Source organism: Polyodon spathula, chromosome 19, assembly GCF_017654505.1.
Source record: "Polyodon spathula isolate WHYD16114869_AA chromosome 19, ASM1765450v1, whole genome shotgun sequence".
Taxonomy (NCBI): domain Eukaryota; kingdom Metazoa; phylum Chordata; class Actinopteri; order Acipenseriformes; family Polyodontidae; genus Polyodon; species Polyodon spathula.
The window spans coordinates 30,023,453-30,040,850 of record NC_054552.1 but is presented as its reverse complement, the minus strand read 5'-3'; the positions used below and the strand labels follow the sequence as shown (position 1 = coordinate 30,040,850).

General features: G+C 37.8%; 1 protein-coding gene across 2 annotated transcripts in view; it reads right to left on the bottom strand.

Annotated features, from left to right (window-relative positions):
- Nucleotides 1-17,398, bottom strand: part of adamts17 (ADAM metallopeptidase with thrombospondin type 1 motif, 17) — a 79,959-nt gene that overhangs the window by 27,913 nt on the left and 34,648 nt on the right. Inside the window, exons 11-16 of one of the 2 annotated variants that reach the window (XM_041218747.1) lie at nucleotides 13,310-13,411; nucleotides 12,414-12,559; nucleotides 10,200-10,366; nucleotides 7,958-8,085; nucleotides 3,436-3,556; nucleotides 1,777-1,851 (exon numbers count right to left, since the gene is read on the bottom strand). In XM_041218747.1, the coding sequence (XP_041074681.1) occupies nucleotides 1,777-1,851; nucleotides 3,436-3,556; nucleotides 7,958-8,085; nucleotides 10,200-10,366; nucleotides 12,414-12,559; nucleotides 13,310-13,411 (739 nt within the window). The remainder of the gene's footprint in view (nucleotides 1-1,776; nucleotides 1,852-3,435; nucleotides 3,557-7,957; nucleotides 8,086-10,199; nucleotides 10,367-12,413; nucleotides 12,560-13,309; nucleotides 13,412-17,398) is intronic. The other variant, XM_041218749.1, reaches the window with a different exon arrangement.

Here is a 17,398-nt window from a genome sequence, read left to right as displayed (position 1 = left end):
AAAACAATTTAACAGTATAAAACTAGAGTACAAGCAATTGCACAGAACAAAACATAATATAGCCGCTCCTGGCTCCCACTTGCTAATTTTATACCATCAAATATTCGTTTTATTCCTTTGCCCTTGCTTCATAGGGGCCCTTTAACTTGAACTCAAATATTTATATATTCAGTTTTTAATCAGCACATTGTACCAAATGTCATCAGTTTTTAAAACTGTACGTACATCCAAAGACATTTGGTTTGTTTGCTTTTTTTCTCTTCCCTTCTTGTTCAAAGGGAGTCTTGAATGGTTATTTGAGAGGGACGATTCGCCAGGAGACCCTGGGATTCAATCCCATCCCAGCCACTGACTCTCACAGTTTGTGACCTCAGGCAGGCCACCTGATTTCCTTGTGTATCAGTCCCACCCAACTGCAAAAATGGGTGAAGGAAGACCCAACTGAACACGAGAGGCTACCTCTCATTTGAGTTGTCCTGGATCAATCAATCAATCAGAGGAGCAGGTTCTCAATGATGACCTGGCTATTAAGATCATATTAGAGTGTGTGACTTATATCAAACCGTCTAGCAAGTTGGCCAGAATATAAGAAAACTGCAAAACCCTTCAAATCTGGTAATCATGTCAGACTGCCAGAAAGCCAGTTATTTTGATTCCTGCTGCAATATATTTGGGTTGTCTCCAAACCACAGGCCTCTCCCAAACAGAACAGTTATCATTGGAAATAAGCTTTGCCATCAACCAGGTTCCAGAATGTTTCTTATATGTATCTCTAACAAAACTTTTTTCCAATAACTCAGAACTTTATTTTTGTGCTTCTTTTAGCCTGCCTATTCTGCAGCATCTGTACTTTGAGACAAATGGTAGTGTTTTTATTAATTGCTACTTTTCCAAGACATCCATATCCCTCAGCTACAAGCTAATGGGCAAAACATATTGTTGGTAACAAAAATAATAGAAGTATTTTTGGAACAATCTGGCAGACTATACATAACACTGAACATCACGCTATGTCATAAGTTTTTCACTAACGACCGGTTTCATGCTAGCAGCTCCTCATTTATGTGTGCAACCACTCCTCAAACCATGGTGTCAGTGTTAATTTCTGTTTACAGAAGCAGCAGAAACTGAACTAAGCAACTCAAGTGTGGAGTACTATTTTTACATGATTATAAAAAACAGAAGATTTACAGTAACCTACAGTTGTTACATCTCTTCAATTCACAATGGATAGAGATGCTTGTAAGATTAATGAGCTATTAATAAGGTTATAAAGTTTATTTATGTGACTTATCTGGCTTTAGTTACAGATATGTAGGATCTAATTATGGATTTAAACCAATTCATATTTTGACCTCTTCTCAAAGCCAAGACAGCAAGGTCGAAAGGGGTAATGCACATGACTTTACAAGGGCACAAGTTTGCCAAGTTATTGGTATTATTATTATTATTATTATTTATTATTATTGCTGATGCATGTCTGTTAACACTCCTGGATCCTCAAGTTGACCTACAAAACATATCATCAAATTAATTTTAAAGTTGATTGTGTTGTTCTGTTCAGGAAAGAAAGGAGACCCTGCATTATTGGATCTAATCACATGTCATTGTGTCTAATTACCTCCAATTATGGCCCTGTTCACTTGTGACTCTTGACTAAGACAGTATTTTCCAGGAGAACCCAATGAGAAACACACCCCAGGTATTTATCAAACACCATTTAGATGGAATTTCTAACCAGGACAGAAGGCACACGTTCACAGTCAGGTATCTTACACGAGTAACACTTGGGAACAGCCCTGGGCTTTGACATCACACACGTAGAAACCTTCTTACAATGGCTACTGGTGACTGGGAAACAGAAAAGGGGTTGTGAAGGGTTTAGTCATGTTAATAGGGAAACTGGTTCTGGAATTACTTAGACTGCAAACACACACACACACACACACACACACACACACACACACACACATAACATACCTTGTCATCATAAGCAAATTGCATAAAAAGCTTTTGTTCAAAAAACACAGTGCAAAGGCAAAGTAAACACAGTATCTGAAATATATAAATCAAGAACTATACAAGACAGTACTTACTGTACAAAAATCAGTTATTCTAATATATATATATATATATATATATATATATATATATATATATATATATATATATATTTGGTTTACAGATCCCTCACCCCAGGTCAGAGACAGTGCATTCAGACTGTCACAGGACAGTTACATAAAATATGAAGCAATACAAAAATAAAATTGAAAAAAAGGTCTATAAAAAGAAGGTTTATAACTTAATGATTCAAATGGCGGCAGTATTTAGATCCACTGCTGTTTCGATCAATTGAAAAGACTCAATTCTTTACTGCTTTAAGGTAAATGAATTAAATCCAAATTATTCTAATAACTTGTTTTTTTTTTTTAAATGATTTTACACCTGTGGTAGTGCATTTTCAATGTATTTTTTTAGGGGGCTGCAAGTGTGGTATCTTTAGCAGGGCACCTTAAAACCAGAAGGAAAATTAATTTGAATCCCAGACTGCCTGTGTTTCTGGCACAAGTACAGTGTGTGTAGGAGTCAGCCGCTGTAGCTGGTCACTAAGATTCTCCATGGAGCAGCTTGAGGGGCATCTCCTCTAACACACTTGGTAGAGGGCATTTGTATTTGTGGAGCTGCTGCAGCTTGAGCAACCCACAGTAGGTGGCAGCCTAAGTCACCTGTCACTATGGTGTGCTCCGCATAAGGATTTATACTCACTTTAATTATACTACGTGCATCGTGTATTGCTTATTTTTTGGCCATTGAAAAGGGGTCTTATAATATGTTATTTTATCATCTTTCTTTCTGGGTGTACGGTTAAGCATGTCTTCAAATCTACTGCACAGACTACACCCCTGCCTGGTCAGAGAATAACCTTATAAAGCATAAAAGACATTTAAGTTTGAATGATCTTGATTAGTGACTCACATCCCCTTTACTGTTACAGTTCATGATCAAATACTGTAGACCCCCACCCCCTTCCCCATCTGCATGCTGAATAAATTGTGAATAAATAAAGAGGTCCAATACACTAGGCTCAAGTGGGTGGAAATGTGACTCGGTTCATTTATAACAAAAATTTGTCCAAAGCATTGCTCTATGAGTATGTCATGTTTTCTTTTCCAGAGATTCCCCGTCTCCAGACTAGTGTGTTGAATTGAAGTCCTGTATGAGAGTCTGACCTGGTTTACTTAAAAGGAACGATAAACAAGGCTTTAAAATCTTTCCTCTTTTAGGCATTAGAGACACTGCCCTGTCTTCTATTGTGCTGCAGATCGTTATTGCTTGACTGGAACCTGTAACCTCCTGGATTAGTGATGGAGTGTGTCCTTGTTTGAACCTCCCTCACTATGAATATGTACAGACCTGGAAAGACATTGCACTGACCTGTTCCTCTGGTGTGATTGAAATCTCCCTTCACGATCTTGCAGGACTTGCCGTCCCCATTACACACGCTGCACCTGTCCTCCTTCGCCGAGGAGCCAATGACCCCATCACAGCCAACTTTCTAGTAAAAACAAACAAAAACAGGAACCCATTAATGTAGGAGCATCATGCCCGTAACTGAAATGAATTCTTTATATCTGGTTTCATTATATTACTGGATGCGTTATTCCTTTTAGAATGCTTATGATTGTTTGAGAATCTAGCCCATCACCATCTACCACGCTAAAAGTTATACCAATTAAAATTAAGCATTATATTATATTAATACGCAAAATACTCACACTTAAACCACCAATTATTTTCCTCCCAGAATATTTGATAATTCCTTTTTTACAGGACATATTTGTTTCATTTGCTGGACTTTATTACTTGTGCAACAGAGAATATATATGATTCTGTAAGGCAGGGCATGACACAAGAACAGCTGAAGAAGCTGTATGTGGAATTTATACAGAAAAGCAATGGGGAGTATGGAGCTAATCATGAGGCAGCAGAGTCATGATGTCATGGGTATGTTACTGTACCTGAAAATAATCGAGATCAGTACTGCAAACTGATATTAAATACCTTATGTGCAATTCTGCTTAATATTATCCCATAGTAGGCGGCATATGGTAACGGTTAAGAAATGATAACAAAAAAGAAAATTAAATTACTTGGGGATTATGACTCATGTATAGTACATGTATTTGGTGCCTATACTGTTAGAAACACTCATTTTAACAGTAAATTACTGGAATTTGTATTTCTTTTAAGCCAAACTTCTGTACTGTTGTATTTCAAAGACATATAAGCAGTGCTGCACACATTTCTTTTTTCTTTTAAATGAGTACAATTCTATATAAAAAGTGTCTTAAAAAAGCAGAGCTGGGACTACAGTAGATACTTAGATGGGAGCCCCTTCACTTTCAACTTCCCCAGCTTGGTGTGTGCTGCGGTTATTGCCTTGAGGCGAATGATACTGTACTGTACCTACGGACTGAACCCTGGGTTAAAAACAGGTTATAAACAGTCTCGCCTTTGCTTAATACATTATGCTGTGATTTAATCTACAGTGTCCGCAAGAAGTCACTTAAAGTGAACACGAAAAATAGACTTTGCTTTCCAGAAAGCTCACTTAAGGCTAAAAGAAAGCAAAGCACTTTAGATTGAGGGCTTAACAACTTAAGAAGAAAGATCCAAAAACAGCAAGAATTACAAGAGCATTCTCTGTCATACCCATTTATCAGGGGTAAGTAGAGCTGCATCTTGTAATGTGATCATCTGTCAGAAATGAAACGCAAAGGAGATCAACATTTTGAATTCAAATCAGAAGTGGCTTCAATTCTGTTGTGTGTGTTGGAACCCCAGCACAGGTCCAATCCTCACATGCAAGCATGCTACCTGCGCCTCCTTACACAGGTTCACAATATCACTCTCAAGATTAATGGAACCCTGCCTCACAGCCAAAGCACAATTTCAAAATATAATAGTTGCATATTTTATGGGGCTTTTTTAGACACAGTAGGGATCTATTGAATTGATTAAACAGTGTTAGGTCAACACTCAAACAACCTGCTCCCTGCAGTTTTATACGTTCACGCTGCAAGTATACACAGAAGATGCTCACTGAATTACTCAATGATAACCACCTCGGATTCCTTCAGAAGAAGTTGATGGTTGAAATCTGCAGTACCGTGTGTTCTCCAGAATGCCCCGAAATCATTGGCAATTAAAAGTAATGAGAATCCCATTTGGAAATTCCTTCTGAATGAAATGAACCTATGCAGGGCTCCCAGTTACACTACCAGGCTGATCTGTGCTACTGGGGTCCTCGCCTTTGTTAATGATTAAGCCAGTCGCCTTTTATTTTCACAGCCTTTTTCAGTTTACATACAGTTGGCTTAACATAACAGCTCTTTTTATTCCCTCAGGTGAAAAGTCTCACATTCAAGGAGGGTATTCATTTTACTTTAATCTGTGCCTCTAATGATCTGCTCCCAAATGAGTCAAACAAGCAGGCAAAGAGCCTTTCTCATTTCAGACCAATTAAAGTGTTCAGAGACTTAATCTCATCTGTTATGCATACAGATGATAATAAACAAAGAAGTACGCATAAGAGAGCTAAATACCCTGTTTTAATCCAATACAATTAAATCCAATCCGATCCAATATGACTATGATTTTTAGCGTTATGACATTCATTTGGACAATTTGGGGGGCATAGCTGTGTATGATCTACAGAGAAGTCAGCTTCAGTTTTGCACATGGGAGATATTAACATGCAGGGTGTATGGAGAGTATTAACTACTGTTGTAAAGGTTTTATTGATGCCAGTGGAATACAGATATGGTCTTTTTCATCCACAAAACTCTCTGCAAGTAACAGTATCACAAAAGACTGTAAGCAGAAAATCCTACCCTGATTAGGTTTTGATAACTTTTTATGCACATGAAGCAGAGTCATAAAGACATATTTTTTTTCCATTTCCTGCCCCTGGGCCTAATCAGACAAACACTGTCTTTTATAGAAATGACCTGCACCTATGGCTCATGATAAAACCTGGCATGAATCAAACTGCTATAAAATGGGAGTTTTTATTTTCATCCCTGTACAATGTGTGGAAGCGAGTCCCTCACTGCCAACATCTCAGCTTTCCTCGGTTTATGCACTTTCAAGACTGAACTAAAATGACCTTAACAGGACCTCAGCAAATAGTGTGTTCAAACTGTTTGGTAATAAGGATATGTCTGGTTAGTTCTGATCCTATCCATGAATTCTTTTAAAAGTTTCTGAGACAAATGACATATTTGATCTCAGGGGTCTCTCCAGTTATGTATAATATTTTTTAATGAAGGACAAAGGAAGCCAGTGTCTGGTAACGTAACAGCACAACACATGTGCATTGTAAGTTTGGAAATGAAATTATATATATATATATATATATATATATATATATATATATATATATATATATATATATATATATATATATATATATATATATATATATATGGTAGGAATTCCTTGTTTCATTGCATGTATATATGTATTGCATTGGCTAAGACAGCTATGCAACACCCTGAAGTAACTCATATGGTCCTAATTGTGGTATTCACCCTGACCACGTTGGGAAACCAAATACCTAAGATGGATTTTTTTTTAAACCATTACATCATTATTTCAATGTAATTTCCATTTTTTGCATTATTTCATTGCAGCAGTGTTAAATGTGTCTTTTTAAACCATTAAAAGATTACTAATGTTCCCATTAAACACGGCAGTGTCTGTGAATGTTTATACAGGTGATGCTGAACGCATTGCTGTCCCACATGGCTTAAAACGTGCAGGAAGCTTCCTCAGACTTAGCCAGGCTAGCGCAGATGTCCATGTCACTTGTGAGCTTCTCTCAGCTTGGGTTAATTGCAATTTAATTGTAAACACATTGTTTTTCGTTTGCTTCAGAAGTTTAGCGGTACTGAACTAGATATTACTGTACCTAGATATATGACCAGCCCACCCCTCTGTGAGTTTTAAAAATAACCAGTGCCAAGTGTCTATATAGTTTCAAGGTATAAGATGCATGTTCTAAACAAAAGATCAGATGGAGAGAAAAGGATAAGGCCCAAGTGGGCAGAACCTTCAGCTCGATATATAACGCTGGTATTACATTATATACAGTACAGTACGGTAAAACTCTATACCGTAATGTTTCGGACTATAACACACACACACCTTTTGGTCTTAACTATTATTGAGAGAATGGATTGGATTGTGCATTATATACAAGGTGCGCAGTATTCCAGGTAATAAGTAAGTGGATCGTCTTTGGCGTTATACCCGGGTATAGTGTTTTAATACTGTAGTACACTTTAGTGAGCTAGACCTACACTCAAGTATCACAAACTTCTCTCCTTGATCGTGTTGGATGATGGGCGCTTGATGTTTGGAGATGGAAGCCCGGTTTAAATCCCGCAGCTTATATTTGCACAGTGTGCTGCTGATACAGAGCAGTTAATTGCAGGGAAGACTCTGATCATTGAGTCCCAAGTCTCCCTAAAGGAGTGTACGTCTCATGTCACAAGGCTGAAAGCTATGCAATAATAATATGCATTACATGTCTATCCAAAAATCAAGGGCAAGCAGCACCTATAAATAAACCCAATCAATAAGACACGATTCTGGAAGCTTTCCCTTCAGTCTTGACCTCAGCTGCGTCTCGGGCCAATTAAGTCTGCACACTTCCATACCTGCCATGCACAAGTGGGGGGTTTGACATTCAGATTGAGGCAAACAGAGATGTAGCAACAAATCAATTCAGCCGGCAGATGTAACTGTAGTTTTCATGTTTACTACTGAGGAATGCAGTACTAGGCAATGCCTTAATTTAGAGACAGTAAACAGATTCCACTGGACTGTAAAATGAAAACGAGTAATGTCGTTATTTTTGGTACAATGTGAAAAAAAAAAAGTGTCAACATACCTGACACTTTCCATTCACACACAGATCAGTCTCATACGGTCCACATGGCGTGCCGTCAAGCACTCTCTCAGCCACCAGCTCAGGAGAGTCCCTTCCCAGCGGATTACAGAACAAGGCACACGGCTTTTCTGGGGGGAAAAAAAAATAAAAAAAAGTATTATAAGCTTATATGAATATTGTCGCTATTAAAAACAAATTACCAGATTTCATCAAGCTGTTCGGTGGGGCTATTTTAGAATGTTTCTGGGTCATAACATATTTTTTTGTCTCTAGTATGAATTCTGGCAGGTATTGCCTTGACTAGAAATACTGGTAGATGTGATTTGGTTTATGGCTGGGAACTAAGCATGTTATTGCTGGAATGTTTAACACAAGCTTACATGTTGTGGGTCTTGAGTTTACCTTGTGTAACAGGGTAGAGGCTGGACCTGAACTGGCGTCCATTAAAACAAAAGCCTGCTGCTGCAAAAAAAAATTGCTTTTCTGACTTTCTATTTACAGCCGATTGGGTTCTGTCTGAACGATTCAGAAACGCTGTGAGCATTGAATCCATGCAAATAACAAGATTGCTCATGCATATGAAGAGATACAGGATAGATCTGTAGGCCACAGTGTGAACCAAACGTGTGCATAACATCATCAGGGTTGATTTTTAATAGCTTTATAAACTATGACAGACAAGTTCTTAACACAAAAGATAGCTGTGAATGGACAAAGTGACTCCACTCCCTGAATTGAATACAACTATTCTGTACATTGTTGTATGGGAACATCTCCTCTCATTGATTTGTTATGTATTTACTCGTGTCAACTGCAAGTAAGCTAGAGCATACTTGTCACAGTACTGCTTTATCAGTGCTGTAATACAATGCTATTTAATGAAAACAATATTTCAATGACTTGCTGCTGATTACTCAATGCAATTTTAAATTTACAAAAACGGGTACAACATGTCAATACTTAACAAATGCAGCTCAAATCACTTAGTGTATGACATTTTCTTTTCATTAAATTCATCTTAGAAGCCACCCTAGATTGAGTTAAATACAGCAACAGCTTAATTATGACTGCATTTGAAAGGTAAATAAGAAGGGTGTACTGCGATTCCTATAGTCCTCAGATAAACCGCTCCACATCCTGTTATGGAAGTTAAAATGGCATACATTTGGCTAACAGCTGTTATATCTGTCAGACTGGCATTGAATGAATTGAACTCTGATTAAAAGCTTTCTCGTATGTACACACACACACACACATTTGACAACTGAAAAGACAAATTTCGCTGAATAAGAATTATTTTTCGTTAACTTTTTCTGCATAGAAACAGGTCTGGTACATTGCACAAGATAGAGGTCTAAAGTAAATGCTCATGGTTGTAAACAAGCTGTTAATCCCAGCACATATGATCTAGGATTGCACACATACACTACCCTTGAACACTTCAGGAGCTCATGAATTCTCTTGCTTTATAATTATGTGTACATGACACCATCCACGTCACTATATTCTGAGGCCAACTAGTGTGAGCTTTATAACAACTGAACAGTTACAGTATGAATGATAGATAACACTAGCTTGGTATTCCCAAACTTCTTCATATCATTTCTCCAACAGTTAAAGGATACAAGGTCCAAACCGGACACAGCTCCTATTAATTACTGCAGACCTTTGTCCTCCTGGAACAACAAATGATCCATTTACACATTATGGGCCTGGTTTCCATTATGGCAATAGGGGAGAACACAATCCCATATGATCTGCATTGTCCTAATATTTCATTTCTTACCTGTTTAATATCCTGTTGCATGTGTTCTGAAGGACTCTCAATTGTTATTTCTGCTCATAGTACCATGATTACTATATATTTCAGCAACAAAATATTGCAAAGACAAGAATAAAGAAACATACAGAATACTAGGATATTAAACCGGTAAGAAACTGATTATATACTGTATGGTACAGCAGTTGTGTAGTAAATGACATTACAAGCAAATTAATTTAAAAAGAAAGACAAGTGTAGTTATCACGGCATCAAAAGCCTATAAAGTACCTCCACTGTCAAACAAATTTTCCCTTGACAGAAGGTATGTTAAAACGTACCAAAACATTTTAGATGTAAAGATATAAAAACTCCCTTGAAGCAGGTACTTTGGTGTGTTATTGTTTTACTGTACCAGTCACTCCCACACTGGTAACAAAGCATACCATAATAATAATAAGAAGAAACGGGTGTGAATCTCACCATCGTTAATGACGGCAGTCCAGTGGTTTTTCTTCTTGCTGGCTTGCCTGTCATGTGACTGGCACTGCTGGTCCCGGAAGGTAGGAAACCCCTTTGAGCAGGGAGGGCCCTCGCAGGCTTTATGCTCAACACTGGCTTTCTGGCAGTGCATCCCGCCTGGCCCCGGGCTGCAGAGAACAGAGAAAACAGCTGCTTAACGATACAACCTGTTCAATCATTCACACCTTTAATGTCAGTGCTACTGTCTGTCCCGAAGGCTGTCAATTTGCTAGGACAAGTCTAACCACCCAGGTGCATTTCATTCTTGCCTGGAATACTGCAAGGCAACACTAGTACCAACCTCCTTCCATCTGGCTCAGTGTAAACAAAAAAAAAAAAAAGTAGGCCAGAGGTAATGTAAATTATAATATAAGAAATAAATATACTAATAAACCTAAAACAGTTAAATACTGTAGTTCAAATGGACTAAAATTGAAACGTGCATAGTGAAAGCATTAGTAAGCATTATAAAAGGCCAGCAAGGTATGGTAAATTATTACAATAATGATGGTAAACCATGGATGGAAAATGCATATTATAAATCATGGTGAAAGCATGGTAAAACTGCAAAAAGTACCATGAAAAAATACAGCTGTAAACTTTTATAAAGGTTACGACAAATTCCTTAAAACAGTCTAAAGCTTTGTGACTTGGGCCCCCAGTGTTTCCCTAAAAAAACACGATAAAGAATGCATACATACATATGGTAATTTGCTCATTAATGCTAAATATTTAAACGTCTGTATCAGTACTTTGTGCTTGGTGTACAAAATACCAAATAAATAAAGAAATATTGCACATACAGTACATTCACAGATACATATTAGAATTCAGTGAGTTTGTCTCTACGTATTTAAATGTTTAAACAGATTTTGTATTCAAACATTTTTATATTTGAAATAAGATGTAATCATCAGAACAGCCCCAGCAGATGAGGTGACTTGATGCCAGACGTGATGTATCGTTCATAATAGAGTATTACAAGTGTCTAGGTAGAAGGAAAGCCAGGATTATGCAAAGAAATGAGCCCCAAAAGCAATATTAGACAATCTGGAACAGCTGGAAATATGCTGGATATAATACAGAACGTGGGGACCAAGAGCCTCGTAAATCCTTCTGGTATGCCATTAAAATACATTTTCACTTGACATTTAGAGAGGGTATATTGCAAATGGGCATGGAAGCTTAAACTTAAGCTCTGATTCAGCTTGCAACAGGTTAATAAAAATCTACTAATATCTGTTCGGTTTCTAATGAGAGGCCTCGTTTTATTCTTCAGAAATTGCATTTTGAAGACAACTTCTGAAATCATTCCGCACAGCTCCAATAAGCAAACGTGCTTTCACTTTCTGGAAAGCTAATTGCCTTTTAATGCAGCTCTTCAGACTGCACTCTGCTTGCTGCTTTGTCTTCTTCAGAATTATAATCAAGGCCACTTTCAATAGTCAGGACCTAAATAAAAACAGTATGCTCGTCTGATGGCGATCCAAGTTCAGTGATGCACATGGTCTTGGGACTTGTCTGACTTACTCTAGTTTGTAGCCTCTATTTGAGAAACATTTATTGCAACATTAAGATCGTGCTGGTTTATTATCGGTTTATTGCTGGGGAAATATGCATGCATTCAATAAAAAAGGCATACTTTCACTTTCCTGCAGTTTTAAACTAGGTCAGATATGTGGCACAACTTTTAAACAACCCCTCGTTGGCAGGATGGAAGATTCAACACCTCATTGTGGAAGGTGTTCTATATACTGGAAAGATGAAAGGGGTAGGGATATTGGTGGTTGAGTCCTGTGGTTCGGTACCGGCTGAAGGACCAACATCAGACTAAGAAATGAAATAGCTGCGTGTCACAGTGCCCTATTCGCAAAGGTAGTGTTCATTTATTTACAGAAAGTCTCTTAAAAACAAAAGTCTAATATCCACGAAACTATTGTTAAAGAATCCAACAGCAGTTGAATACCTTACTTTAGTTCATTGATAAAAAGTGAATAAAACATCCTTTATTAATCACAGGCTTTGTGAACAGGTGCCCATAAGCCTCTTTCTGCCTGGAGCTTAGTACAGACAACAGACAGGTAGGAGGACGCATAAAAGAGTTTACAAACTGCAACTGTCAGGCACAGTGTATTGTATCGGTTCTTCCATTGCTCTCTTTCCTTATTCACTTACGGTGGGTTGTCACACTTCCTCTGCCTGAATCTGGCTCCAGTGCCACAGGTCCTGCTGCACGCACTCCACTGACTCCAGGAGCTCCAGTCTCCGTCCACATGCTGTGGGATCGGGGTCTTACTGACGCATTCTCCAGCCCTGCACCACTGGAAGATACCCAGGAGAGAACGCAATGCATTACACCATTGTGGAATCCAGCGTTCATGGCTCACTAGCGGCTCTTGCCCTGTCTTTATACATTTTACGCTGTATGCTGGTGTAGATTCAATTGTACTCCTGTATTCAATTGCATTCCTGTATTCAATTGCATTCCTGTATTGCTTTATACTCTAGAGCAATGGTTTTCAAACTTTTTAGGCCCTGTGCCCCTTTCCAAAATCTAGTCTACCGTGTACCCCCCCATCCGAGATAAGGTCATAATATACCTATGAAAACAGGAAAAAATGTGGTCTTTTCTATTACTAGATTAAGTACTGGAAGTAAAGTAAGTAAATGGAAAACTCTTTATAAAAACATTGTTGATTCGATTGCTAAGTGGCAAAGTACTACGTGGTAAGAAAAAAAAAAAAGTTATCCGCCATTACAGGAATTTTCTCGTGTACCCTTAATGAGAGCTTGATTATCCCAGTTTGAAAACCGCTCTTCTAGAGAATAGCAGATGGTAGGGAGTGTATTGGGGCGGTTTTAAGGTGTAATAACAAAACTAGAAATTATGTGTTAAGAAAAAGATTTAGGAACTTATATTTTATAATGATACCTATTCCTGACTATTATGGTGTCTGATCTTCTATTCTGCATACTTTTAGAATGTCAGTGGGTAACAGTAACCTTTTTAAATTACACTAGATTTCTATTTATGTTATTATCAAATCCACTTATGAACCGGTTCAGCTCACCTTGTCTGCCCCACATTCTGTGCCGTCCAGTGGAGGATCTAGTTTGGTTTTGCAGGATGTGTCTCCTTCGACCAAACACCACAAACCAGCACACATCAGATGCTAGAACAAGCAAACAAGCACAAGTTACAGCCTTCCCTTTGTATCCCAGTCGTTTATTAATCAATAAGGAATCACATTATAACAGATTAGGGTTTTGTTTTTGGGTAATCTAAAAAACGATACTAAGACAGCTGTTATTTAAAACTGATTTAGGATGCTAGTACATTGCGTACGGCGACCATTGCAATACTTAAAATCACTGTGTTGCCATTGCTGGTAATGCTCTGCTGATGTTTCTTATGAGTAAAGCACTGCTATTTTTTTTCAACTTTTCTGTAACAGTGGTGAAATTAGTCCTAATAGGAAATGCACTGTGGAGCATGCGAGACCTCACAGCATGTGTGACAGTAAATTCAACAGCTAATTTCAGAAAGAAACTACAAAAGAACTGGATCTCAACTCTGTGTTCAGTTGCCATACCACTACAAAGAGACAATTACTGCTTGAAAGACGTCTTGTGAAACCTCATTATTCTACTTTGCACATTAATCTGTAAAATCTACTTGTTCAGATAATCAAAGTATTATTGTAAAATGGTTACTATGCTATTCTCCACCCAGAAACCGCCACAAACATACCTTTTATCTACAAGGTCCCAGATTTCTGGAATGGGGTTGCATTTGGAATGCCTTTAATGATCCCAAACCATTACTGTGGCTTAGCAATGTTATAGTGCAGATGGAATGCACAGTCATACACTGCAACAGCCAGTGGAGAGTCAGGGGCAAAATGGTCTTGTGCGTTGGGGTGGGGAGGGGTTTGCTGGATGTCATAAAATTAACAATTTTTTTTTTTTTTTTTTTTCTTAAAACAACACTCCACCAATTGGGAAAAGCCTTAAAAACAAATGTCAAATATCTTTCCAACTACCCAAGACGCACAGTAAGCCTGAGAATAAACAAGGAGTCCCGTCCCGTCTGGACAAAAAGGGGAAATCTGAGCTTGTTTGAAGAGTGTTAAACTAGTTCACAGAGACATTATTAAGCAATATGGACTTGGATTATCCAACGCTGACTCATAACACTGACTGACCTGGTCAGCATGGGAAAGAAAATCTCCAGATAGTTATACTTGTACTGCCTAAACAGGAGATGGCCCTTTTACAGTAAAGACAAAGATCCAATGGAAATGCTTTTACAGATGGTTGAAAATGTAGCCATCAACAGGACATGTATCACTGGCTGTGATATTTGTCCAAACCCCATAAAGCTGTCATCAGGACAAGCCTTAAAGTATTTAATGTGCATCCCTCCATAGGTCAGACAACCTGACATGGATACCTAGGGTCTCATGTTCCATATACCAGAGCATATACTGCTTATTCGCGTGTAATTGTACACAGTGCCAGTCGTAACTCCAGGCGCTAAATGCACATAGCAGGTTAAGCAGAAGTAGATTCTTCTCTGTTATGTGTTTCCAAAAGGTCTGTTTAAAAAGTTTATGGACTTGTAAAAGTGAAAGAGAGAAAAAAATAAAGATCACTGTTGAAATCCTAAATGGCTGTTTAACAAGTTAACTGGTCTACCTCTTTTTCTGTCTCCTTGAGTTGAAGTGTCTCTTAATCTAAAGTCCCTGTTATCTGAAACCTAGAATATTTCCAATTTGTTATAAATAAATAAAACTTGGGACTAATGTCAATTTGCAAATAAATGAAAGTGACACATACAGTACACTGTGAAATAACGGGGGATCACTCCTTCAGACTCCTGATAGACAGATTACACCTATATACGTTTCTTTATGACTTGTAACATATGTAGAATTCCATTTGCACCGCATAAATCAAGCAAAGGTATTTCTGAACATGACACAATATATAGCTCTGTGTCCACGGATCTATTCTGTGACCTCTATGCAGCATTGGTCCTGGAAAAAAGTGTAGAAGATGAAGTATAAATGAGCTAGTGATATAAATTACGGTCTCACTGTTTAGATTATTACACAGTAAATCCTTTGAGTAGAGAAGTTATGAAAACCAATATCTCTAACTGTACATGTGAGTCTACTCTGTCTGTTTTTGTCAAAGTACAAAAACACCAGGGTGGGCCCAGTCTATGCAATCTAAATGATATCTAAACTATTAAGGGATACCGTACTTACAAAAACAAATGATAATGTTTTCAAAACATTATTACATTTTAGGTAAGGAGAGTCTTAAAGAAAAAAAAAAAAATCACTCATAACACTGCTGGCAATTGTTTTTGGAAACCTACCAAAAAGCGTGACTATTCAACAAATACAAAATTAAAAAAAGAGTGACGTATCCAGATATGACGTTACAGAACCTAATTTTTAACTTGTGACTAGCGAGCGAACTGAGCTGGGGAGGCAGTACACAAGACACCTATGGAAAGACCCACAGTGTACGAGACCTTCTGGACTCGCTCCATTTACTCTACATCTACTAATCATCCCCATGTGTTCACAAGGACGGGCTACTGAGGTATAGGAAGCCTTGCTCACACAGCACAAAGCTGCTGCTTCCACACAAACCCACTTTACTACATGTGTTTCCATTCTCTCTCTCGATTTATTCCTGGTTTTCTTTCTTACCTGTAGTTAGACGTAAATGCTTGCAATAATATTTTCCATTTATACAGTTAACCCCCCAGGCTGCAAGACAATCATTAAAAAGTCATACACCGGCAATTTTATCGTCTTCATGCTTTTGACCTCTGTTGCTGCAGGATACATCTTTGTCAAGCCTTGTATCAGTAGGAGTGCATACAGCTTCCTTTGGGTCCGACCCTTCATTTTGCCCAGACAATCCGTAGGTGTTTGCCAAATATTTTCTTTAACATAAAGCAATCTTGTGGCATTAAGTACTAGATTACCACTTGATTTGTAGTATAGTTCTTTCACGAACTGCAAAATCCATTGCTGTAAATATGCTATATATCTTTCTTTATAAAAAGACAGTACAACAGCAACACAACTCCCCCCCCCCCCCCCCTCCCCTTTATAATTTACAGTAATGTGTTCTGAAGTATTAATGCAGTGATGCATTCATACTTAGACTTGGATATTACTTCATCAGTCTTCTTGCATATTGCTGTATTATAAATACCACATCCAACGTGCTTTTGGTTCATAAACTTTTCTTGTTTATTGAACATATTTAAAATTAAACCATGTTCATAAGTAAGCATAATTCTACAATCAGTTCTACGAGTCAGTGTGATGTAGAAGATTTTGTATGTTTTACTTGTTAAGGATATGACCAATTTCCACTTTCTCTGCCTGTATTTGCTGAATTAAAGTTATCAGGCTTTAGTTCAAACTTGAACCAGAAAAAAAGCATTATAAAAAGGAAGCTAAAAAGAATAATATAATTACTAATATAATTTATTAATATTAACAGGGTTTGTAGAAGAAACCCTACAATTACTTTATAACAGAATAAGAGGCTTTGCACCAGTAATGTGCCAATAAATGTTTTGCAACAAAAACGGGTATTCCTTGTTAATAATTTAATCACACAGACTGTGCAAGATGTGAATTGCAGAAACAGAAGGTTTTACTCATATTTCACTATTGGGTGTTGCAGAACAAGACTGTTGATTTTGGCATCGATTTTGCCTCAAGGTGTGAACTGGTCAACCCCAGGTTCTTGGCTCCTCTAAAAGCGTGTGAGCAAATGATGGGGTTCAGGACCTCATTTCTAATGAGCTGGCAGAGACAGTGTGAAGAGCGCAATGCCTCTGCTTGTCAATAGTATAATATCCAGAACGTGCCCCTAGAAGAGAACCCCGGGACCTGCTTTCCATCCTGTACCAAGTCTTAGTATATGTTGGTGTTGATGGTACTTACACAGACATAGTACATTATATCCAATAAGTAATACACACTCTAGCCTAGTTTAACTGAAATCTGTACGGAAAGCAATAGCTCATAAAATTGTTAATGGTTCTTCAATTATATTTACTTGTGTGCAGTACATTGGTAATCGTGTTCCTGTGGTTTTGTTTTTTCAGGTTATCCTTTTAT